This window comes from Rhinatrema bivittatum, chromosome 17 (genome assembly GCF_901001135.1).
Source record: "Rhinatrema bivittatum chromosome 17, aRhiBiv1.1, whole genome shotgun sequence".
Classification (NCBI taxonomy): domain Eukaryota; kingdom Metazoa; phylum Chordata; class Amphibia; order Gymnophiona; family Rhinatrematidae; genus Rhinatrema; species Rhinatrema bivittatum.
In genome coordinates this window covers 33,943,135-33,967,352 of record NC_042631.1, presented here as the reverse complement: position 1 = coordinate 33,967,352, position 24,218 = coordinate 33,943,135, and the positions used below count along the sequence as shown (strand labels likewise).

Genomic DNA, 24,218 nt, shown 5'->3' with positions numbered 1-24,218 from the left:
AAAGGTGTTTGCCCACCAAGAGCATTCAGGGGTGGAAGGGGATTCTTGTAGAGCTGGCAGCGGCTGCCCAACTAGCATGAAAGTCAGTAACTGCAACTCTTACACCCCCCCCTCAGATCACATGGAAGCATAACATCCTACAGCTGGACACAATCTCTCCATAAGGTATTCTTACTATCCTTCATATAAAAACACCTAACAAAGGAATCCAATGCTGTGGATATGTTGTACGGTCTGTTGATCCTGCAGAATCCCCCCCCCCCCTGCTGCTCCAGGAGAGATGGATAAAAATTCCAATCCTCCGGCGAGACTTGCTACTCTCCCTTCTCAGAGAAACTGGGCACTGGGACTGTAACCAAGATGGAGCGAATCTGCCCGATCATCATGTGACTGTCCGAACAGATAGCACCTGAACCCTTGTGTTTGACCAATGGGAGTCACCTTCAGTCCGGCTCCTAGGTATTCTGCATTATAGCAGTATCTCTACCACGCCCAAGCCTGCTAACAGGAGCCCAGACCCCCTGCACCACTCAACCATGAGGCCGGCGCTGTGCTTACTAGGATTGGTTTTGTTTTTTGCCATTGCAAGGCCAGCAGAACAGTTACAGGGGCATCTTTCAGTAGCCCAGAATAGAAACACTCTCTGGCTGCCTAGCTAAGCCCTTCCAAGAAATCTTTGTTTCCATGTCAGGAAAGAAATGTTGCCAATATGATCCATTTACCGTATCAGCTACAAATAAATTGACCAGTGAAACGTGGCTGCAGCTGACTTGGGATTAGTGTTTTGTTTTTACAAAGAAAAAAATTGCTACAAGTTATATACAAAGATCAGTTGTAGTAGAACAATAAAGTGGTCAAAAGGGGTTTTCCGGTCTTTTCAGTAGCCAGGGCCAATGTCTCTTATAGCGTAAGATGTCACCTGTGACATGACTGCTCACAGTACTCACACAAACGTGAGACGGCAGATCTGAGGAGAAGCATTGCACCGGCTCCCTTGGGCCTTTTATGCACAGCCAGGCTACAGTTAAACCTGGCTGAGAGCAACCTCAGCTCTGCACATAAAACAAGAGAAAGGGAAGCAATCCCCTCGTGGAGCTCTGGCACATGTCAGAACAGGCTTACGATGGAAGCACTTCACTGCCAACCCCGCAGGAAACGTGAGCTAGAATTCAGCCACGCTGAACAGCAAATAGTTTTGTAAAACAGTTTTATTATCCTGCCACGGTACGCATGTATATTATACATAGACCGTTTTAACAAAACAAGAGCAAAGGATACTCGCACTGGAAACCCTCACAATACAAATGTTTTCCAGAATTCAGGGTGAATGAGAGGGAGGACCAAATCACAGGCTAACAGCTTGCCTACAACCTAATAAAAGTATCCCATGTACAGCTCGGGGAGGGCTAAGACTGCTGCTCTCTTCTCTTGGGCCAAAACGACATGGAATAATCTCCCCCCCACCCAAAGACTTCAGGTCATCTCCACTGCCCCCTCCCTCATGAATCTTCAAGTGACTTCTGTACTACCATCCCCAAACAGCAGGGCAGCCCATAGTGACAGTCAGAGGGGTGAGGGGCACTTATTCCAGAAGGCACATGCTCCCCCCCCCCCATCATCAAATGCTGCAGCAGGTTGTGGAAGGCTCCTCTGACGACAGCAGGGCCAAGCCCCCTCTAGGTCAGGATGTCGTGGGCCTTGTGCTCCACCAGCATCTCCATGCTTTTCACGTCCGTGCACCAGAACTCCAGCCGGTCCTTCATGCCTTTAATCTGTAAAAGAGAGGAGGGCATCGCTTATCACGTCTGAGTCTCATCTAGCACTTCGTAGAAGCGATGGTGCTGTAGCCAGCTGCGGACAGCCCCTGTGGTACCGTGACCCAGGATGAGCTGCTTCTACGGTTCAGAATGCCTAGAACATGGGGGCTCGCTGGAGCAACGCGTGCCAGGAGCTGGGGCCAGACGCTCGCTCTGCAAAGCAACAAATACCATCCAACGGGACTTGTGTTACTGCAGATGGAGGGACCTTCATTTGCAGCTTTGATTTTATTGTTCCTGGGAATTTATCAGTGTTTATTACACTAAACAAAACCAGGCGAAAAATCACTGGAATAAAATGATTCATTTTTTCCCCCATGTTTGTTCGTTATGACAAACAATGATAAATTCCCAGGAAAAATAAAATACAAACGGAAACAAAGGTCCCTCCTGCATATATTAATGGAGGGGCAGGCTCGCTGAGCTTAACGTAAAGAAGGGTGAAGCTAATTCTGCAGCTCAGGATACATTCCCCTCCTTTCCTCAGTGGCTTCTTGACTGTTTGGCAAGCCTCCAGCAAATGTTACACACGGTGTTCGTGCTACTTTCCCTTCCTCTGGGCCTGGGCACAGCAGATCTCTAGAGTCTCGCGTCCTCACAGTGGAAATGTGGCTGCTATTAGTGGATGACGAGCTGCATTACCTGTTGTAAATCCAACACACGGGGTTGCACCCATGTCATGTGCACTCTCTTATCCACTTCATCAATGCTGCCCTTCACCAACCCCACGGAGAGAGCTTTCATCACCAAGAGCTCCACCTGAAAGAGGAAATGCAGAGTTAGGAATGTACCACACTTCTTAAAAAAACTCCTGCATCGCCTTACAGGAAAGGCAGACAAGCAGACAGATGTCATTATGCAATCTTCCCACGGAGAGAGATGCCCCGGTGCCAGCCCGGATCCGAAGGGGAAGACAATTCATCCCCTCTCTAGAGCTTAAGAGAGGGGGCCCTCCATCCCTGCCTCTCTCTCCCCCGGGGCTGATGCTTCTTGCGACAGGCTGAGGACTCACATCATTGACTGTGACTTGAGCGCTCTTTGCAATCTCCTCAAAAGTCAGCTGCCTGTGGTTCGCTGGACGTGTGAAGGTCATCTGAACCACATAGAGAGGATAATTAGAGGTTATGCACAACGAGGTAGAGGAGTTAGAGGTCACATAAAATAAAAAAGCAATGAATTTCCACCAGACTATGGATCTCATCATTTCTCTTAATCCTAAGCATATAAGGCAGCAGATTTAAATTCCCTTCTCGTTTTGCCATTGCTCTCTGGGTGTGTGGTTTCACACTGGGCCTGAGAATCCTATTCGTCATGTCCGGGGGGGGGGGGAAGGGCCATGGAATCCCAGGCTCCCCACATTCCAGCACGAATAATAATTCCAATAGTGCTACTGCTACTGACTTCTATAGTGCTACTAAGCTTACACAGCACTGTCAATGGACACATACCATATGAAATAAAATGAGGAAAATATCAAATTCTACAAGTAGTTGACAACCTAAGGGCCTCTTTTACAAAGCATTTTCCCCATAGACACAAATGGGAGAAATCAGGCCTTTAGCTTGATCACAGTAACTTGCTCAAGGTCATACACCGAGTGGTGGATGAGGGAACAGAGTTTATACATCTTTGTGACATAGTGCCATCCTGACAGGCCTCTGGTTATGGACAATGCTGGGATTTGTAAAATGAACGGAGCAGCTTTAAGCTGGTATAGTGAGGTACACCAACTCATTGGAGCTCTCCTACGATACCCAATCTCGTCTGTTTTTACCAGAGATTGCTCTTTGGTGGTACTGGTGGGGGGACTGCTCGCCGGCAAACCGGACAGACCCGCTTAAGCAGACTCTTGCCCCCAGTACGAAGAAGGAGGACTGCAGTTCACTAATGTGGAAGCCAGAAGTATTCTACCCCCAATGTGCTCTGAGCATTGATAGCGTTCTCAGAGTTCGTGTGCTGGCTTGGGCTCCAGAAGGGCCCGTGCATGGGCGTTACTGCAGTTATAAAGCGAAGCTCTGATAATAATGTGCTTCAGTCGCCTGCTCCTCCAGCCAGCAGCTTACCTCCATGAGACACAACAACTGGATCTTCTTCATGAGCAGGGACTCGTTAGCAGCCAGGTCCGGCTGGAAAACAAAGGTTAATCATGCTTAAGAGAGGAAGACTTGAATTGAATTTATTTACATATCATTCCGACTTTTGGCAGTTCAAAGCAGACTGCATTCAGGTACTGGAGGTATTTCCCTGTCCTCAAAGGGCTCACAATCTAAGTCTGTACCTGAGGCAGCGGAGGGCGAAGTGACTTGCCCAAGGTCATAAGGCGCGGCAGTGGGATTTGAACCCTGGCTTGCCTGCTTTGTAGCCCACTGCTGTAACCACTAGGCTGCTGCTCCACTCCTTAAAGCAATTCTTAGAAAGCCAAAAAAATAACTGTGTTAATTAGGATGGGGAGAAACACTGGCATGCTTGAAGATTTCACTTAGGTGTTTATTTATGCCCTACGTTGGGCTTCTAATATGGCATCGAGAGCAGCTGCAGAGCTGTTATTCATCAGGCCGGCCTGTGAGCAGCATAAGTGGATCCAGGCTCTGCAGTCCCAGCAGATTCTGTGATCAGCAAGGTGGAAGCCGTTTCCTGCACTAACGCTCAGTCCAGTGCAGACAGGTGCGCATTTTGTGAGCGCAAACCTTACTGCTGATGTAGCAAGGAGTTTTACGCTCGCAAAGAGAGTCCTGCTTAGCGTCCTCGCGTGGAAATCCCATGTGCATGAGGGCATTAAGCAGGGCTCCCTGCTGGCCCTAACCCAGGCTTTGTTAGCACTGGAAAAACGTGACTCCTGCTCAGAGGTGGAGTAAGAGTTTCAGCGCTGCTGTGCTGGCACTTAAAACCAAGGGACAGGTGGAAACCCAAATTATTCTTCCTGCTCTGGCCAGATTGCCGGATATGTCCACACTTATCCAGCTAAGTGATAGCGCTACCCGCAGCCAGATAAGTCTATACTTATCCAGGTAAGTGGCAGCAGTTAGCGCTGTGGTGATACACGATTCAAGGAATGCCCTAACCTTTCCCAAGTTAAAACATGGCCCAACGCATTTTTTTTTTTTAAATCCAGATGCAATTGCATAAAATTAGCTTACTGCACCGGGAGTTAAATATTTTTTAATCCATGCGGTAAAACTACGTGCTGAAATGGAGTGCACCGTTTCTTAATGCGCAGGTCATTGCATCGGCCTGACTGATTTTTCTCCTCTTTTCACGTCTGCCTTCTTGGGAAAAACTTTGGACTTTGAGGGATGACCATCACCGACCTGCCCAACTGTATGTTCCATAAAAGGAACAGAAACAAAACACCACATTTGGACAATTAATTCACCTCAGCTGGTGCAAAACAGCAGCCTAACAAAAATACAGACCTCATAGCAGATTCCACCTCCAGGAGATCAAAGCAGTCCAAACATAGACCACTAACAAATGGCATAAAGCTAGTTCTGAAAAAATGGGTCTGAATCTTTGGCAATCCCTTTCCAGTAATGTCCCCTGAACCATCAATGACTTAATCTGTGCTGAGAAAGGCCTGGAAGCCATGCACTCCCCCCTCTCTCGTTATCTTTGGCATTTGTATTTGGGTTTCAAGGCCAATCAATGGTTTTCAGGATATTTGAATCTTAAACAAATCTCATCTATTTATTAGTCACCTGGTGCCAGGCTCTAGGTGATGTACAGAAAAACATCCATGGTAAAAATCAAACACACTAAAAAAATCTAGAACAAAATCTTAGGTGAAAACAGTAATCCTCCAACATTGCCTCATGAAAAAGCTTGCACAAAGAGATAAATCTTAAGAAGGGGTTTAAAAGTTTTAGTACAAATCATGAGAAGACGCTCGGGCACCGAACTCCTCCGAGATGAGTGCAATGCCACGCACGGATCATGTTAGCCCACGGAAGAGGTCAGACTGAGATGTTTGTGAACCGACACTGCCATTTTGGACTTGACTTTCCGTACTGCAGGAAACCAGTGCAGGTCAGTAAAGACCAGGGAAATGCGATGCCTCATTCCTCATCCCAAAATCAGATGAGCGGCGGCATTTTTGGAACACTTGTGGCGCCCGATGTAAACAGTATTTCAGTAGTCAAGAGGAGCCATGATAAAAGTCTGGACCGCAGACATGGGTAGCTTGAAAAAGCCTGCTTTCACTACAGATCTGATGTTTAAAGGCCAGGTCAGTATCCACAAAGACACCAAGACGCTGCCCAATACAGGGCTTCTGCTACGAGATGTTTTCAATCAGTAATCTACACAGGCCTTATAGGTGTTATTACCTGTTGTATCACCTCATTCTGATGCCCGACGCTGGAAGGCTGGACTACACTTCAGCAAGATAAGTACTTTGTGACTTTGGGATTTAAGCTAATTAAGTTGTTTTCTCTCATCTTAAATTTTGTTTTTACATAAAATTGCACAAGAGGGTTTTTGTTTGTTTAAACTTATGATGGAATTTTTTTGCCTGCAGTCCAATATTATTATTGTTGTTGACAGGCTGTTTGAGGTTTTTCCCTTTTGGACTTTGTTAGAAATCATTGCCTAACTTTGTGCCACTTCGGGTCGCAGCACCAGTCCTTCTGCCCCGTGGCGCACGCAGAGCCTAAGTCTGCTCACGGTTTGCTGTGCTCTCGCCCATGGTGGATTCCATGGCACATGCTCCAGCCGTCATTTTCTTACTTACTTGCTGGCCCCAGGCTGTTTTCAGTGCTTGGAACTTCTCCACGTTGCCGCTGTTAAAGGCATAAAGCGTGTCGATCAGCCATTGCCGGTCCGTACTCCTGAGAGACTCCAGCACAGGGTGCATGAGCTGAGGGGAAAGCAAACAAGAGTTCAAAGAAGACAGAGGAGAAGCAGTGACCAGCACCTCACTCTGCTGCTTTTCTTTCTTACTTCAGTTTTCCACAAATAAAGCAAACGTCACATGAAAGAGCCATAACAAGAACAAATACCTCTCATTTTTAGCCAAAGTACAACCACAAGCCTTCATCAACACTGATAAGAATGATAAAGATACAGAGGTTCAGGGGCTGCCACTTAGTCGGATAGGGGCATTTCAAGGCAGAGTTACTTACCCAACTAGCGTAGCCGGATAAGTGATGCTATTCAGTCTTATCTAGCTAAATTAACTGGATAATAAATGAGATCAGCTATTGAGCAGGTCTAAACTCTGGCCACCTCTCAGACAGACAGGTATATTCAGCAGCGAGGCTGCACCGCTGAATATCCCAGCCATATCTCTGAAAGGATATACAGAGGCGGGCAACCAGAATGGCTTACTTATTTAAAAATGATTTGTTAACTGCACATTCCAAAGGGCAAGGGGATTTACAAAATTAAACCGTAATAGACATAGCAGAATAAACACTGACTGCCCAGACTGTGTTCACGCAATTAATATATTAATATTTTCTCTAGAATTAATCAGGTTATTCACCAATTCTCAACATCAAATGCTTGTTTAAATAGCCATGTTTTAAGATCTTTTCAGGGTTTGTACCTATGAAATTAGACTGAGAGAACTTAATATGTCTACCGAGAAGACAAGTGAGACAGGGGGGATATGATACAAACATTTAAATACCTGAACGTTATTATTGAACAGGAAGCCAAGCTTTTTCAATGGAAAGGAAGCTGTAGAACTAGGGGTCACAATATGAAGCTCCAAGGAGATAGATTTATTTATAAAATTTATAGCCCCCTGATCCAGATCTCAGCGGGTTTCAGTAAACATACATACACATATGTTTCTCCCCCCCCCCCCCGTAACACTCCCACCCCTTCCTAGCCCCTCTAATCCTTAGCCACTCTGATCTCCTCTCTCCACTCATTTTCGAATATAATATGTATCCTACTATTCCCTTAATTCTCATGTTAAGATACTACCTTTTGAATCTTGTAAACCATTGTGATGGCTTCACCGAATGACGGTATATAAAACTCAACATATAAATAAATAAAACATAATACAACAATTACAGTTAAAACAAAAATGAAAATAAAACCAACATAAACAAAGCAAAAAAATAAAACGTAAAAGCCTTTTCATTTAACCTGAAATGTCACATCACTGTTTATTGCTGGGAGGAAACACTAGTAGAAACCGATGGGTTTTCAAAAGTTTGCTGAACAATTCAGATTCAGGAACAATGCCAGGAGGGTTTTGTTTTTTTTTCCAGAGTGTATGGTGGATGCCTGGAATGTCCACACAGAGGAGGTGGCAATAGCAAGGACAATGACAGACTCCAAGACGACATGAGATAAACCCAGAGGATCCCTGGTGGCAAGAGAATGGTAACGAAAGCACTGACAGCTGCAGCCTAGGGCAGCAGTGATGTGGCTGCATTGTGCTTCCTGGAAGGCAATGGCAGACACGTTGGGATTAGGGGTTCAGTTCCATGTGGGAATTTGGGTACCTAATACATAAAATGCTACTGGGAAGAATAAATGGGCCTTTTTGGTCTTTATCTGCCATCATTTTCTATGTAAGAGAGCTCTCCCTGGGCTATAATTGTACATATTTTTCTTCCCAATTTTCTCCCCAAATTGGCCTATAATGGGACAGGCCTCCAGAAATGTACATCAGATCCACCCATACCACGATCCTCCAGCATCATTTCCCTCTAATAAGCTTCATCTTTTCTGATCTTGTGTTAGGTGCCACCTTATGATGATTCTATTGGTACTTTCTACTAACACTGCAGCTGCTGCAGAAGGCTTGCTCTTCCATAAATCGATCCCACTGACCTCTTCAGCATCAGATTTTATCTTCTCTAAGGTTTAGCAGCAAACTTACCAGTTCACCAAAGTTGTACACTCCTTCCCCAAGGAGTCCGGCTAGGCCTAGAGTGAAGGCTCTTTCCTGCTGTTCAGACACTGGAAAAGAAGATGTGTGTGTATCAGACTACAGGCAATGCAGCAGCTTCCTCGCAAACTCTGTTCTGTAGTCTGTCCGCAATAGTCTGTTGGCTCTGGCACAGAATCAGAAGCTATACTGCTCAGGCACTGCCAAGCAGGGTTGCACAAACAGAACCGGGCATTTCTGAGATCTGGAGACCAGCGACAATCATAAATGCCTTAAACAAGAAAGCGAGGAAAGAAAAAAATTGCTACCAGTAGAATCCTTCAAAAACTGCAGCATCAGAGCAAACTAGTTTCTGACTGCGCCATCTAGTGGCTGGGCTCTAGAAAAAACAACTGAACAGGATAAGCCAAGTCCTCCTCCTAGTAATTGCATATTTTAGACAATTAAAAATCTTTATTTCAAAAGAGGATTTTCAAACTGTCCTATATGCAATGATGCTCAATAGACTGGACTAGTGCAACATTTTTTGGCCTTGAAAAATTTTTGAAGGTGTTGCAGCTATGCAAAATGGAACAGTAAGTTTAATTACAGGAATTAGATACCAAGACAATTACTCCTCAATTGAAACAGTTGCATTGGCTCCCCATAAAGATGAAAATACAGTTTAAGATATTAACCATTATGCACTAAATGAGAAATTACTACTTGCTTGATAATTTCCTTTTCTTTAGGACAGTCAGATGAATCCAGGACAAGTGGTTTATGCATTCCTACCAGCAGATGGACATGGAGTAAACTGACAACACAGTATATACACCCCTGCAGTTACATCAGCCTGCCAGCATTCTCTTCAAAAGCATCTGTGGACAGACTAGCAAAACACTTGATGAAAAACAGATACCCATTGCAATACACAGCCAACAGGCAACACTGAGCTCAGACAAGAATGTTATAACGATGGACTAGGGACTGCAGTAACACTTACCAGTAACCCCTGTAACATGTAGGCACACAGAAGGATCATTATGCAATCATACGGCAGCCAAGGGAGGGAAGCCGGATTCATCTGACTGCCCTAAAGAAAAGGAAATTATCAGCTAAGTAGTAATTTCTCATTTCTTAGCATCCAGCAGGATGAATCCAGAACAAGTGGGATGTAAAAGCTACTCCTGAAAAGGGCAGGAAGCTGCCCGCGGTCCAGTCAAAAACCGCACGTGCAAAGGCCGCGTCTTCCCGGGCCTGCACATCTGGAAGATAATACCCGGAAAGGTGTGTAAGGACGACCACGTCGCAACTCGGCAAATGTTGACGAGAGACAACAATCTAAGTTCTGCCCACGACACTGCCTGAGCTCGAGTGGAATGGGCCCGAAGCAGACTAGGAAACGGCTTCCCAGCATCCATGTATGCGGTTGTGACTACCTCCTAAATTCAGAGAGCTATTGTAGCCTGTGAGACAGGCTCTCCCTGTCTAGTACCACCATGAGGGACAAACAGGCAATCCGACCTACGCAAAGGCCCAGTGACCTCCAGATACCTGACCATATGCCGCTTGACATTCACGGGCCACAACAGATGAGACTCTTCTACATCTCTCTCCCTGACCAGAGATGGCAAGGGGACTGGTTCAACTGAGACTCAGAGACTACTTTCAGTAAAAAAAAGAAATGGCTCCTGGCAAGACAAGGCCTGAAGCTCAGAAATCCTACACGCAGAACAATTTGCCATAAGGAACACTTGTCAAGGTCAAAAACCGCAAGGACAGAGTACATAGCAGTCGAAACTGAGGGCCTGCCCAAAAATCCAAAACCAGATTGAGACTCCATAGGGGCATTGGAAACACAAAGGAGGACGAAGATGTTCCACTCCTTTCAGAAAATGGACCACAGCATGAGCCGACAAGGATCCACCATTGACTGGACCCCTGAAACAAGCAAGGACAGTGGATAACTTTCTTAACTCTTAGCAAGGCAGAGATCACTGCCACTTAGTATCCACGTTTCAGCAAGAGCCCTGTTAAGGGCCATACCGTAAGACAAAATAAAGTCTGATCTTTGTGAAGGACAGGCCCCTTTTGCAATAGGTTCCTGTGCACCGGAAGTCCATGAGGCGAATCAACCAGGAGCCTCCGCAGATCTGCATGCCACAGTCTCCTGGGCCAATCTAGTGCAACCAAGAACACCATCTCTCTGTGGAGTTCGATCCTTCAAATCAATCTGCCCAACATGGGTCATGAAGGAAAGGCACACAGCAACCTGTCTTCTGGCCACTCCTGCACTAGGGCATTGATCCCCAATGACCTCAGATCTCTACTGCGAAACTTACGCAGTGTGCAAAGTCGCCAACAGGTCAAGGAATGGGAGAGCCTAGTGATCTCAAACCAGCTGAAACTCCTCATCTGACAATGCCCACTCTCCTGGGTCCAGACTCTCCCTGCTGAGAAAATCTGCTTTTACATTGTCTTAGCCTGCGATGTTCAAGGCTGAGATCATCTGGAGATGCACCTCTGCCCATTCCATAAAATGATCTATTTCTTGCGACATTTGCTGGCTCTCGGTACTTCCTTGACAATTAATTTAAGCCACAGTCCTTGCATTGTCCAACGACCCTGCAGCCTGTCGAACTGTAAACCTGCCAACCGGATCGCCCTGGCCTCCAGGCAATTAATGTTCCAGAAAGACTCCTCTGCACTTCAGCGCCATCAGCTCCTGTCAGTAAGCTCCCCAACCAAGGAGACTCGCATACGTTGTCAGGACTAGCCAGTCTGGAGGAGATAGTGAAACTCCCTTCCGTAGATGATCCACCTGCAGCCACCACAGCAGTTGGGAGAAAACCTCCGGCAGGTGGAGCCGAATCGAATAGTCCTAAGACTGTGGATTCCACCGAGTCAGCAAGGAGCGCCGAAGAGGACGCATATGCGCCCTTGCCCATGGCATCACTTCCAGGGTCACCACCATCAAAGACAAGGACCTGCAGGTAAAACCATATGGTAGGGCACCTAGTGTTCAACAACAGACTGAGTTGAGCTAGCAACTTCTGAATTCGAGCTTCGGCAGGAACACCTTGGCCTGTTTCGTGTCAAACTGAACCCTCAGGTATTCCAGTGACCGAGTAGGCTGAAGACTGCTCTTGGCCAGGTTCACCATTCGGCTGAGCACCTGCAACAGAAAAATCACTAGGCAGCTCTCTTCCAGTGACTTGGCACGTATCAGCCAGTCATCCAAATATGGGTGTTCTAGGAGTCCATCCTTTCTTAACTCTGCCACAACTACTACCATTACCTTGGAACAGGGAGTGGTGGCCAGACCAAGGGCAGCGCCCGAAACTGAAACTGGCACCCCAGAACTGCGAAACACAGATGGGAATACCTCTGACAGATCCAGAGAGGTAAGAAATTCACCTGACCGCACGGCCATTATCACCGAGCGCAAAGTCTTCATGCAAAAATGATTCATTCGCAGATGATTGATGCTTTTGAGGTCCAGGATGGGATGAAAAGAGCCCTCCTTCTTTGGCACAACAAAATAATGGAAAATCGCCCCATATTTTCTTGAGACGTGAGAGCACTGGGAGTACTAAACTCAAAGCAGGTTACCCTTCTTTGGACTCGATATTGGGCGTGTTCAAGCACCCAGTGTTAAAAAAAAAAAAAAAAAAGTCAACCGCCTCCTATCGCTGGCACCAAAGAGTGGACCAGCCTCGCTTCATTGGGTGGACTTGACTCCACCAGCACCCTGGCTGGAACCATCTCTGTTTGTCTTTCAACCTCAAAAGGATTGGTTCCAGGACTGCTGCCTTCCAGTGCCTTGACGTCTATTCTGCTGAAAACGCCTATTCACTCTAAAGCAAGAACACAAAGGAAAAGATCCTTTTCCCCCTTTTGGCTTATCCTCCGGCAAACTACGCCCTTTATTTTCACCTAGAAGTTTCAATGAGCTCTTCCAAGTCCTCCCCAAAAAAGCAGTTTCCCTTTAAAAGGCAATGCTCTTAACAGACTTGGACAAAACTTCCGCCTACCAGTTCCTTAAACAAAAGGAGTCTTCTGCAGAGACTACTGACATCATAGCTCTGGAGGAAGATCTGATGAGGTCATATAATGCATCCACTCCATAGGCTACCACCATCTCTAGATGCTTGGCCTTCTTTGCCTCTGACGCCAACACCCAGCGCAGACCAGCCCGAAGCATAAAACTGCTGCAAACCGCAGCACATAGGCCTAGGGCAGACACCTAAAAAATCTTTTTGAGATGGACTTCCAACTTCCTGTCCTGCATATCTTTCAACGCTACAGAACTGGCCATTGTCTTCTTAGTGACTGCAGACACTGAGGTATCCATCTTTGGAAGTCTTAAGAGATCAAGCGTTTCCTCTGGCAATGGATATAACTTATCCATTGCTCTGCAGACCTTCAAGCCAGTCTCCAGAGTAACCTACTCCCTGACCACTAACTTCTTAAATGACATATGGAAGGGGAAAGCTTTCGCTGGACCTCTTAAGCCATCCATGAATGAATCCACCTCCTCCTGATCACAATCTTTCTCACAGGACCGTAATCCCCAGCTCCTCAATGACATAGGGGATCAGGGGCCTTAGCTCTTCCCTGTGGAAGAGACGAACCACCTTTGGATTGTCCTCCTCAACAGCCAGGGCTCGTCCCAGCCCTTCCTCTGGATCCTCTCCATCTGGAGAAGGATCCGCCTCAGGTCCTCCGCTAGAGGATCCCTATCTTCAGAATCCTCCAAGGCCTCGTCCGCCGCATCTGTGTAGACCTACCAAGGACTCGCTGAATCCTTGTTGCAGCATTAGAGATCCATTTTGGGCTGTGGCACCATCGACCCCTCTTGCCTGGAAACATGCCACCCTGCAGCTTTCCTGCCCAGTACGCTTTGTGCAGCAATAAAACAAAATCTTATGAAAAAGCTGCAAGATCATCAGAATCCTCTCCCTGACTGAGTCCCCTGGGTCCCCCAAAGGGCTCTGATTAGCCACGCACACCTGTGGAGGGAGATCCTCACCCCCCCCCCCCCAGCTTCCAAAGCTGCCATGAGAGAAGACAAAATGTCCGCCGTTCCCGCATTAATCGGGAAGGGACCCGCTGCTGCACCCAATTCCCTCGCGAGCCTTCCAGGCTCTCACTGCTTCCCTGACGCTGTTGCCGACGTTCCCGAGCTGCCCTCTCCCCCAGAGAGGCAGCAGGAACAGAAACCAGCATGAGACGGCCGCGTGCGCACATCGCTTTACACGGAGCATTTACTGCTGCACGGCATTGTCTGTAGCCTGTCCCGTTGTGTGTGCCCAGACAACTTCAGTAGGAAAGATCACCACAAGCCCTTGCAAGGCTGCCGCCTCAATCTCCACCCAGAGACGACAGACACTGACAGCAAAATGAAAAAAGGAAACTTTCTTTCCCCAAAAACTTTAAAATGACTTCCCTTACAGGTGAAGAAAGGCAGCAGGCTCCACAAATCCTCCTGGAGAAGAGGAAACTGGCTTTACCAGCTGTCTACCCCCCAGCGGCTATACAAGGGTCCCCAACCTCCTGCTTGCCCAGCTCAGTACCAGAAGGGGTGGCCCCACCAGGACCTGCCAACCTCCCAGGAGGAAAGCTTCCAACATACTTCTTGAATTTAAATCTGTTTCCCCCCCCCCCCACCCCAACTAATTTCCAGACTGCAGGTTTTGCAAATCTACATCTGCTGGAATTAGAAAAATATTGAGGGCCTGCAGGTGGCACACCGGGTTATGATGCAGTATCTGCAAAACTCTCTCTGTCTCCATCTGCTGGAAGAAAGGTAAAATCCAGGAGAGTCTGGACTGATCTGCGTAATTACAGGGAATGCATTTTATCATGCTGCAAGTCACTTTGGATGGTCCTATGGGACTAATAAAGTAGGATACAAGTGCAAGATTAGAGGCGCAGATAAATAAATAAATAAAAATCGGACAGCAGGAAAAGCAAATAGACCCTTGCATTTAAATTAAACATCCTCTGGGGAGGTCAGGGCAGGTTCAACTTCATGAAATGCAACATGGAGCCTGGGTGACTACAGTCCCCCATCAGTAGTTTATCTAATTGTCATTCTGCTTTTCAGCACTTCAGTACTGCTGCTAACATTCTGGGGTAGCATCTGTCAGAGAGAGGAGAAAGAGGGCATGGCAGTTGTGCTGCTTCCAAGGATCAGCGCAAAGATTTTGAACCTACTAGGCAGATGCAGCAATTAAAACCTAACCCCCCCCCCCCCCCGTGCTAGAGTTTTCAGCTGAAAGACGAATGTAGGCAAAAGCCTGGCAGATAATATGAGAGAACGGAGAAGGTGAGATGATACTGGGGAAGTCGGTCTGGATCAGAGGTGGGGGATTTTAAATAATGGAGTCTGAGAGAAAGCTCAATACTCAGCCTGACTGCCTGAGGCTATACTGAGTTCCTATTTGCTATTAGCTCAGGGGTGCAATTTCCCAGCAAACCCCTCAGGCCAAAGTTACCTGGCAAGTCCTTGACATCAATGCAGCCCAGGAAGCGCAGCGCATCCTTGTAGTAGGAGGCATGATTGCCGATGGTCTGATAATACTTGCTAGAAAGGTCGTAGAAACGACTGTGGACAGAGGTCACGCCGGGAAGGTTATTCAGCATCTCTTCCACGCTCTCTATTGTTTCCTGTGAGAGGCAGAAGACAGACTCGGAACCAGCATCTAACAACTTTGAGAACTGGGATGCGAGACTACACAGCATGGCCTATTAACTCTCCAAACTGCAAATCCTTTTGTCATTTGCCCTGAGATACAAGGTTACAGACAGACAGATAAGATTGCTACATTTTTGCTTTATTTCCTACAAGAATGCCTAACAAAGGGAAACCGAATCCCCATACCCTCCCATTTGAAACAAACACCACTAAAACTCCATCTCACTCAAGAAATGAAGAGTGGTTTTAGCTGAACGCGAGGGCTGCAACGTTCTCCCAAATTCCTAGGGTTGCTCTCTTCTCCAACAACCGTTTCTCCTCCATGACAGTCACCAGGTAAACGGGTCTGGGGGTCTTGCTTCACGTAAAACACAATCCGGCCCATGTTACACTCTCACTTAGGATAAATCCAGCATACTGGTACCCGAGTTTGTCAAGGCCAGAAATAATCAATGGGAGTTTCTTGCCCACAATCCCATAGCATAAGTCTTTCCCATGTTATGCACATCTGTAAACAGGGAAGCATTAACATCTGTGATATAAACACTACGGATGAACAAGTAAAACAAAGGCAGATCATGGCATGAGAATAAGAGGTAACCGAAGAGAATAGGGATACTAACAGAGGACAGACAGACAGACACACAGAGACTCTTCAGGAGAAAGGAACATGTCATGTCTAGGTCAGGAACCCTCTTTATGTCACAGACCCCCCACTATGGTCCTCACCTTTGTCGCCTGCAGGTCTCCGATATTTAATTTCAGGGCCCCAATAGCTGTTTTACATAGAATTACCGCCTCATCACTGCTTTTCACCTACAGTCAAACCAAACACAAGAGTTACGTATTCATAAGCACCCAAGCCCTCCCAACTAGGTCACGGACCTGTGTCTCTAAAATGCTAATATAAATAACAGGGAATCTCTAAAGCCCACAGATTAGAGCTAAGAAAGTCAGCACTGGCAAAGCTGTCAGCAAGACTGAAGGTTTAAGGGTACAGAATCAGTCTGCTGACCATTCCTCAGATATGTGTGAACTGGCAAACACCAGAGGTTGCATTCACTATTCTATTTATTACTGATCTTGAGCATCCAAGAGTTCTTTGAATGTCCTTTCACTATACCGTGATCAGCACAGCACCTAACAAGAGCTTTCGAGCGAGTCATTGTACTTACCATAATGTTTACACATGTAGTAATTTAGTTATATTAGTAATAAATCAAGTTATTATGCTGACAATACAAATTGAGAACCCCTCTTGCTCATTTCATGCATACAATGAGAAAAGTTCATATAAATCCTTGCACAAGTTCACATACCCAGACATACACAAAGCATAATCAGATGTGTACATTACTAACAAATATGCACACATACGTGATAAACAGTAACACGTTGGCACAACATATACTAAAGGCATACAATCATGTTAGTAAAATTCATATTAACCTTTTCTCGGGTCTTTTCCAAAAAGGTGAGGGCCACTGTAGGATCTGGAAAGAAAGGGTATATAGACAGTGTTACTAAACATTTAGAAAGCAATTTTTTTTAAATATTACCTTTAGCAAATAATCAAAAAAGCAGAGAGCTGACAATGTTCACACAAAGAAGCACAAGCTGAGTGCATCTTTATCAACTAATGCATTTCAAATGCCCATAATGTATAACCTAGATCTAAATTAAGCCTCTTCAAGTGTAAGTCACCAGTTTACCAAAATTACATAGCACAAGAGGGCCCTCGGTCAATCATAATAGCTGCACGGCCAACCTCACTTCTTCTCTCCCGCCAGCCAATCTCTACCCAATCTGGGTATGAGTAGTGAAAGGACAGATAGATTGCTCTGCAGCAGACTATGAGGGAAACCGTTCAAATTTTTAAAAAAATGACTAAGATACAATATAATGTGCTATCAGTAGTGGTTGTCATTACAGAGAAACTAGGCAGGTGCATATGATAACTACCTGATAATTTCATTTTCCTTAGTGTAGACAGATGAACTCGGGAACCGCCCATACGCTAGGAATGAGGAGAACTTCTGAGCAAGGAGTAAAGCGACACCGCTGCAGAATATCCCCACTTCATCAGGCGAGCCCTCTCAGGAGCCAGACCGTAAGACAGCATCGAGTCAGATCCTCACGAAGAACTGATCTCTGCTGCAACAGGTCCCTGTGCGGTGGGAGGCGCAGGAGGGTTTCTCCACCAGGAATCTCCGCATACCACAGATGCCTGGGCCAATCTGGAGCTATTATTAGTAGGATTAGTCCCCTGTGGTGTTCGATTCTGCGAATGACCCTGCCCAGCAGGGGCCATGGAGGGAAGGCATATAGCAACTCGTCTTCTGGACAGATCTGGACGAAAGCATCGATTCCCAGGGACCACGGATCTCTTCAGCGACTGAAGAATCGAGGAACCTTCGCATTGTGAGATGTGGCCAGCAGGTTGATCGACGGGAGGCCCCAGCGATCTATCAGTTGAAAGGCTTTGGTTAACAACCCCCACTCTCCTGGATCCAGACTCTCCTTGCTTAGAAGGTCTATCTCCTGTGACACCTACTGGCTCTTGGTTCATCCTTGGCAGCTGATGTAGGCTGTCGTGGCGCTGTTTGACATCTGTGGCTGAACTGTAAACACGCCAATCTGACTGCCTGGGTTTACAGGCAATTGATTTTCCAGAGGGCCTCTTCTTCGGTCCAACGTCCCTGGGCTGTCAGCTACTGGAGACTCCCAGCTCCCGGAGACTCACATATGTCATGAGAACCAGGGAGGACAGGGACAAGCCCCTGCTCAAATGAGCTTATTCCAACCACCACTGGAGACAAGAACAGACTTCCGTCGGTAAGTGGAGACGAACCGCATTGTCTTGAGACTGTGGGTTCCAACTTGATAGCAGAGACCACTGAAGTGGATGCATATGTGCCCTCACCCATGGCACTACTTCCAAGGTTGCCGCCATCAAACCGAGAACTTTGAGATAGCTCCACATCGTCAGATGCACCTGGTACATCAATTTCTGTATCCATGTGGTCAGAAGAAAGACCTTGCCCCACCTGGTGTCGAACCAGACTCCCAGATACTCCAAGGAGTGGGGAAGGCTTGAGGCTGCTCTTGGCCAAGTTTACTACCCAATCGAGTTCCTGTAAGAAGGCGTTCACCCTGTTGGTCACCAGGAGACTTTCTTCCATGGATTTGGCCTGGATCAGCCAATCGTCCAAGTACAGGTGCACCAGGATCCCATCTTTCCTCAACGCTGCCGCCACGACCACCATAATCTTGCAAAATGTTTTGGGGGCAGTGGCTAGGCCAAAGGGCAGCATCCAAAACTGATTGTGTTGACCCATTGCCACAAAACGTAGGAAATGTTGGTGTTCTTGTCAGATTGGAATATGTAGGTAGGCCTCAGATAGGTCCTGGGAGGTTAGGGAACACTCCAGATTTATACGACCATTATCACAGAGCATAAGGGCTCCATGCGAAAATGAGTCACTTGCAGATGACCGTTGACACTCTTGAGGTCCAGGATGGGGCAAAAGAAACCTTCCTTCTTGGGTATGATAAAATAAATGGAATAACACCCCGTACTTTCCTGAGGCGTAGGTACTGGGATCACAGCCCTCATCCTAAGGAGTCTTAGAAGTGTAAACTCCACTGCCTGCTTCTTGTGCTGGGAGTGGCAAGGAGACATCATGAATACGTCCCGAGGAGTTCTGTGGAATTCCAGCGCATATCCTTCTCATATGACTTCCAGTACCCATTTGTCTGAAGTGGTAAAAGTGAGACAAACAACCCCCTATCTCCTCGTCCCGAAGGTGGGGGTCAGTAAAATTTAATTGGGAGGTTCGGGACAAGCCTAAACCCAAACCTGCCCCTCCGTTGGGCTGCCAAGTACAAAAGGACAGACCTCCCAAGGGGTCGGGAGCTCTGAAATGTCGAATTTCTGTAGGGGCAAAAACGCTGGGAACCCCTGGAATGACCCCCTCATAGGCAACAGGTGCTATAACTGCTTCTTCTTATCTTCAGGTAACTGGGGAACTGGAGATTCACTCCATTTACTGGCCAGCTTTTCCAGCTCATTCCCAAATAGGAGTGAGCCTTTAAAGGGCATCTTTATAAGATTAGCTTTGGAGGTTGCGTCAGCTGACCAATTCCACAGCCATAGCTGTCTTCTGGCTGCCACCACTGAGGCCACTCCTTTGAAGTATGGATTAAATCAGAGCCCACATCTGCTAAAAAGGTGGCAGTGGGTTCCATAACTGCTCTGGAATTCAGCCCTGAGTCATCTACTCCTGAGAGAGGAGCAGACATGAACGAGCCACCAGAGCACAACAAGAACATAAGAACATAAGAAAATGCCATACTGGGTCAGACCAAGGGTCCATAAAGCCCAGCATCCTGTTTCCAACAGTGGCCAATCTGTAAGGTCATTGCTACTGCTTCAAAGGCCTGTTTAAGGACAGACTCCTATCGTGTGCATTCTTTAAGGTCGCTCCTTCCTCCACTTAGATAGTTGTTCACTTAGAGATGGCACAAACCAGTTCATCCACTTTAGGGAAATGCAAATGTTCTCTTACCGCTGGGTCCAGAAGGTACAGAGCGTCCAACGCTCGACCCCCTTTAAAATTTGCTTCTGGGTCATCCCATTCCAGATCAATTAACTCCTGGATGGCATCCATCACTGGAAAGTAGAAAGAAGCTTTCCACAGGGAAATCAGAATGGGATTTTTCTTTGGTTCGATCATCGAATCTGCCCCAGGAACTCCAAACATCTTCAGGGTCTGGGAAACCAGGGCCGGTAATTCGTCTCTGTGAGAGAACCGTAACATGGTTTGATACAGTTCCAACCCAGGGGGGATTTCCCCATCTCCCAAGGAATCTGGGTTCTCATCTTCATTCCTGCCATCCGGGTCCCTACCAGGGATACTCTTGGTAAGGCAAGGCATGCCTCGGGGTCTCTCGCCAGGAATGGGAGAGGGAGGGGCCACTGGCTGAGGTTCCGGTCCGACAGGGGCAAGTGAGGCAGCAGTCTGTGCCTGGAGGCTTGTAGCCAAGAAGACAGCCAGATCCATGCCTAGTCCAGGAGGTACTGGGGTGGATCCAGCTGAATTTCTCTCTCCAACAGATGACCCAGTCAAGGGTGTACTCAGGTCCGGCATACTGCCAGTTAAGGCTGTGACCAACCCATCATCTGAATGGGAGGAGCCTGGCTTAGCAAAGTCCAAGGAGGCCAGCTCTCCCTGGGCTTCCTCACAGTGCTGACTTAAGTTGGAATGCAGGTCAGGCTGTGAAGCCCTAATATGACAAGTAGCGCAGAGAGCAAGGTGCTTAGGTTTTTTGGTTGCCGGTGCCATTGGCAACGGTAGCTGTGCATTCAATCAGCTCGCACTTAAAAACGTATGTACATAAATTTCGAGGGTCTAGGTGGGGCACGGCGAGGTGCATGTACAGCCCATGCACACAGCTCTTCCTGTATCGCACATTTTCAAAGCTGTGCACCCGATGTCATGTGCACAGCACGTGCGCAGAGCCGATGCACTGTGCGCACCGAAGTCCTATGGAGGGCAATATGACGCACAAAAACGCGGGCAAAATGGCGCCGCTGCAGCCTATCACAAGGTGTGCCAACCAAGCCTACAGCAGAGCCTAGCCCACTGGGGGGCTGCTCAACCCCCTCAGAAGCCCAATTCCCCTTACCCTAATGGGAGTGGGAACGATGTTGAATAGGTGTAATGAGCACGGAGACCGGGGGAAGTCCTACCGAAAATCCCTCTAATCGTCTCTGAATCTGAAAGTAAATCTTCTTCATTTTTTTTTTTTTTTAAAACTTACCTGGGCTCAGCGCATATCGTCCCGAGTACAGAGACAAGTCTCCGGCTGCGGGGGGGGGGGGGGGAGAAGAGGGCTTAGGCCATCACTGCAGTGCTCGGCTTCCTGCACCTGCTGCCTTTCAGCTGCCTAAGCAGCAAAGTCCATGCCAAGAACTGGCAAGAACAAGGCACACCTCTGAGGGGTCTCGGAAATCGCCACAGGAATTCTCAACTGGGAGAGAGACCTTTAGTATCACCTCAGGAATGCGGGGCTCAATTTTGAATGTAGAATTTCTCCTTCCAAGAAGTACAGCAATCCCCATAGGGAGAGGTATGTCCACAATCTGCTGGAGATGGAGAATACTGGAGGGCTCAGGTCATGGCAAGGGTATATGTACTGTGACATCAGCTTTGCAGCCTTATTCCTTCTCCATCTGCTGGCATCTGGCTACATGCTAGGAAACTATAATTTCCTTCACACTCTAGATAATTCATATATTTTGCAAGATCCTAGAACTCTAAAAACCAACAGTTCATGGATACATCAAAAGATATTATATAAAGTACTTATTTTACTTCATGACAACATACGACAGTGATAACTCACGGTTAGGCACTAGAGTACATCTTTATATACCGTTCAGAAATCTATCTGCAAATAAAGGTTTGTTATCTGTTCCTACTATTCAACAGGTGCATTTGGGAGAAGTAAGGGAAAGAGCAGTTTCAGTAGCAGGGCTCATTCTATGAAACAAAATGCCAGAATTACCGAGACTAGTAGCAGAGAAACTGTTTAAAAAGAGGCTCAAAACCTGGTTATTCAAGCCGGTTTTTAACGAGTTGCAAACAGGTCGTCAAGGGATTGAATCTTCTCCCAACCCCAAAATTCAAAACAAAACCCCTGGAGAACAAGAACGACCCAATCCTTCCGGAAAGAGAAGGAGGGACCATATAACAAACTCTAGCGGAATTACATTGGCTACCCATTGAACACAGAATAAAATACAAAGCCTTATGTACCATACATAAACTAATACATGACAAAAAAGCAGACTGGCTAAACACAGCACTACGAGTGCACGTCCCACACAGAAACCTTCGTTCAGCAAACAAAGCACTCTTAACCATTCCTTCAGTAAAGACAGCGAGACTAACCCAAGTCAGAGAAAGGGCCCCATCTTTAGCAGGCCCCACTTTATGGAACACAATGCCTCTAGAGATCAGACTACAAAGAGATCTCAAAATCTTTAAGAAAAGTTTAAAACCATGGCTTTTCAAACAAGCATTTTCTAAAGAGACCGGAGAATAGAAAATATACAGGAAAGGCAGAAGAGCACAAACACACAGCACTATTCTCAAAACGTGCATTATAATAATCTAACAACCCTATCACACAACCTACGTAATTATATAACAGAGAATATTAATTTTTACCTGTAAATAGTACCTGACAGATACACCTGGTCATGAACTACATTTCTAAACAATCAATTGTTTTTTTTTCTTATGAACCTTTTGGCATCTGTTAGAATGTACTATAGTACCATTCACCAACCTTAATTTATGTGCCTACATGTAAACCATTGCAATGATATATAACTTAGCGACGGTATAGAAAAGATTTTAAATAAATAAATCATTTAGAAATCAACTCCCTCCTATTTTTAAGAGGATTCCCCAATTGTCTGAACACTCATGCTGCTTACCTGTCATTTGCCTCACTACATGGAGAATAATTTCGACAAGTGACAGAGGATTGACTCTGAAAATAAAAAAAGATATCAGCACACAGGTGACATTCACTCTCTGCAGTACAATAATGGAAAAAGTCTCTCTTACCTGTGCTCAAACTCATTGATAAAATTCTCATAAAGCTAGGAAAGGAGAAGGAAGATAGTTAGCACAGTCCAGTACCCACATATTCCTCCAAACCATCCAAATGTCTCAGAAATCTGGTGTGTGATCTCACTAAGTACAATCAGCTGAAATATCTGGTAAAGATGTATTACTCTGAATTGAGACAGTCTATAACTTTATTCTTAAATGCAATTAATACAGTCCTGCTAGGTTCTTTCCTTGTGAAATTATCTGCTAGAGCATATAGTCACCTTAATGAGTCCATCCCCTTTGGCAAAGTAAGGATCCTGCACAAACTCAAGCACTTGCAAAGTCAACTGATGCCAGAGCCTGAAACAACAAAAAGGTGGTCAAAAACAGAATGGCATAGCTAGGAGAGTGAATCCAGCATCTAAATAACCCATATGCAAAGGTAGAACTAGCACCTGGGATGGAAAAACAGAACCAGTACCAAGGGAGAAAGAAAACTAGAACCAGTGCGCACTGACATGTGGAAATTCAGAGCCAGCATACAAAATGAAACTATAAACACAAAAGAGGGAAAACTAATCCGTGCCCAAGGGTACACAGAATGTGGGGAGCAAGATCCAATCAGTACCCAGGCTGTGGAGAGAGGGGTCAGGGAGGCTAAGGGCCCCAGTATCAGCATCCAGCGTACACTGGGTGGGGGGGAGCGCACCAAGGAATACGTGCAGCTCTGTGGGTGCTTGAACATGCCCAATATCTGGTCCAGAGAAGGGTAACCTGTTTTGAATTTAGTACTCCCAATCGTTTTTAAAAGCTGGCTGTTATGCTTCAGGGTCAGCGCACAATCACAAATCATAAATACGGGAATCAACAAAAGAGAGCAAAAAAAAAAAAATCTATGGTCAAAGCATCTGGCATGGAGAACGGGAAGCAGCACTAAGTATTAGGGATGCATCGGGGGACTAGCGCTCGCAGTTCCGGAGAGTTTGCAGGGGCAGAGCCGCACTCACTTCTTGTTGTACAACTCCTCCAGCCGGTGCCAGACTGCGGCCAGCTCGGGGCTAGCGCTCTGACTCTGCTGCTGCTGCAGATAGCCCTGCACATCCTTCATGGCAAGGCCGGGACCTGGGAAAGACAAGAGGCGCCTAGAAAACCGGTAGGAAACGCACAATGAAGAACCGGCGCCCCAAACCGGAAACATACACTAAGGGTGCAGACTCATTTCCGGTGACGTCAGCCCCGGGGCT

The 24,218-nt window shown here is 46.6% G+C and overlaps 1 protein-coding gene across 1 annotated transcript; it reads right to left on the bottom strand.

Annotated features, from left to right (window-relative positions):
- Positions 1-1,190: 1,190 nt before the first annotated feature.
- Positions 1,191-24,218, bottom strand: PSMD13 (proteasome 26S subunit, non-ATPase 13). The gene is made up of 13 exons (XM_029582814.1): positions 23,982-24,218; positions 23,256-23,334; positions 22,987-23,021; positions 22,854-22,909; positions 16,796-16,839; positions 16,076-16,162; positions 15,147-15,318; positions 8,656-8,735; positions 6,544-6,669; positions 3,881-3,943; positions 2,830-2,910; positions 2,460-2,576; positions 1,191-1,772 (listed from the first exon to the last, which is right to left on the bottom strand). Exons 1-13 carry the CDS (start codon positions 24,170-24,172, stop codon positions 1,677-1,679), a joined length of 1,227 nt encoding a protein of 408 aa, XP_029438674.1. The 5' UTR covers positions 24,173-24,218; the 3' UTR covers positions 1,191-1,676.

Bases quoted from the DNA above. Each gene is read 5' to 3' on its own strand.
- PSMD13 (XM_029582814.1), bottom strand. From the start codon at position 24,172: ATGTTTCCGGTTTGGGGCGCCGGTTCTTCATTGTGCGTTTCCTACCGG. The intron at 8,736-15,146 runs GTAACTTTGGCC...CTTCTTTTCCAG, and splicing joins TGATGTCAAGGACTTGCCAG to TGTCTGAACAGCAGGAAAGA. The intron at 2,911-3,880 runs GTAAGCTGCTGG...TATGTGGTTCAG, and splicing joins AGTTGTTGTGTCTCATGGAG to ATGACCTTCACACGTCCAGC.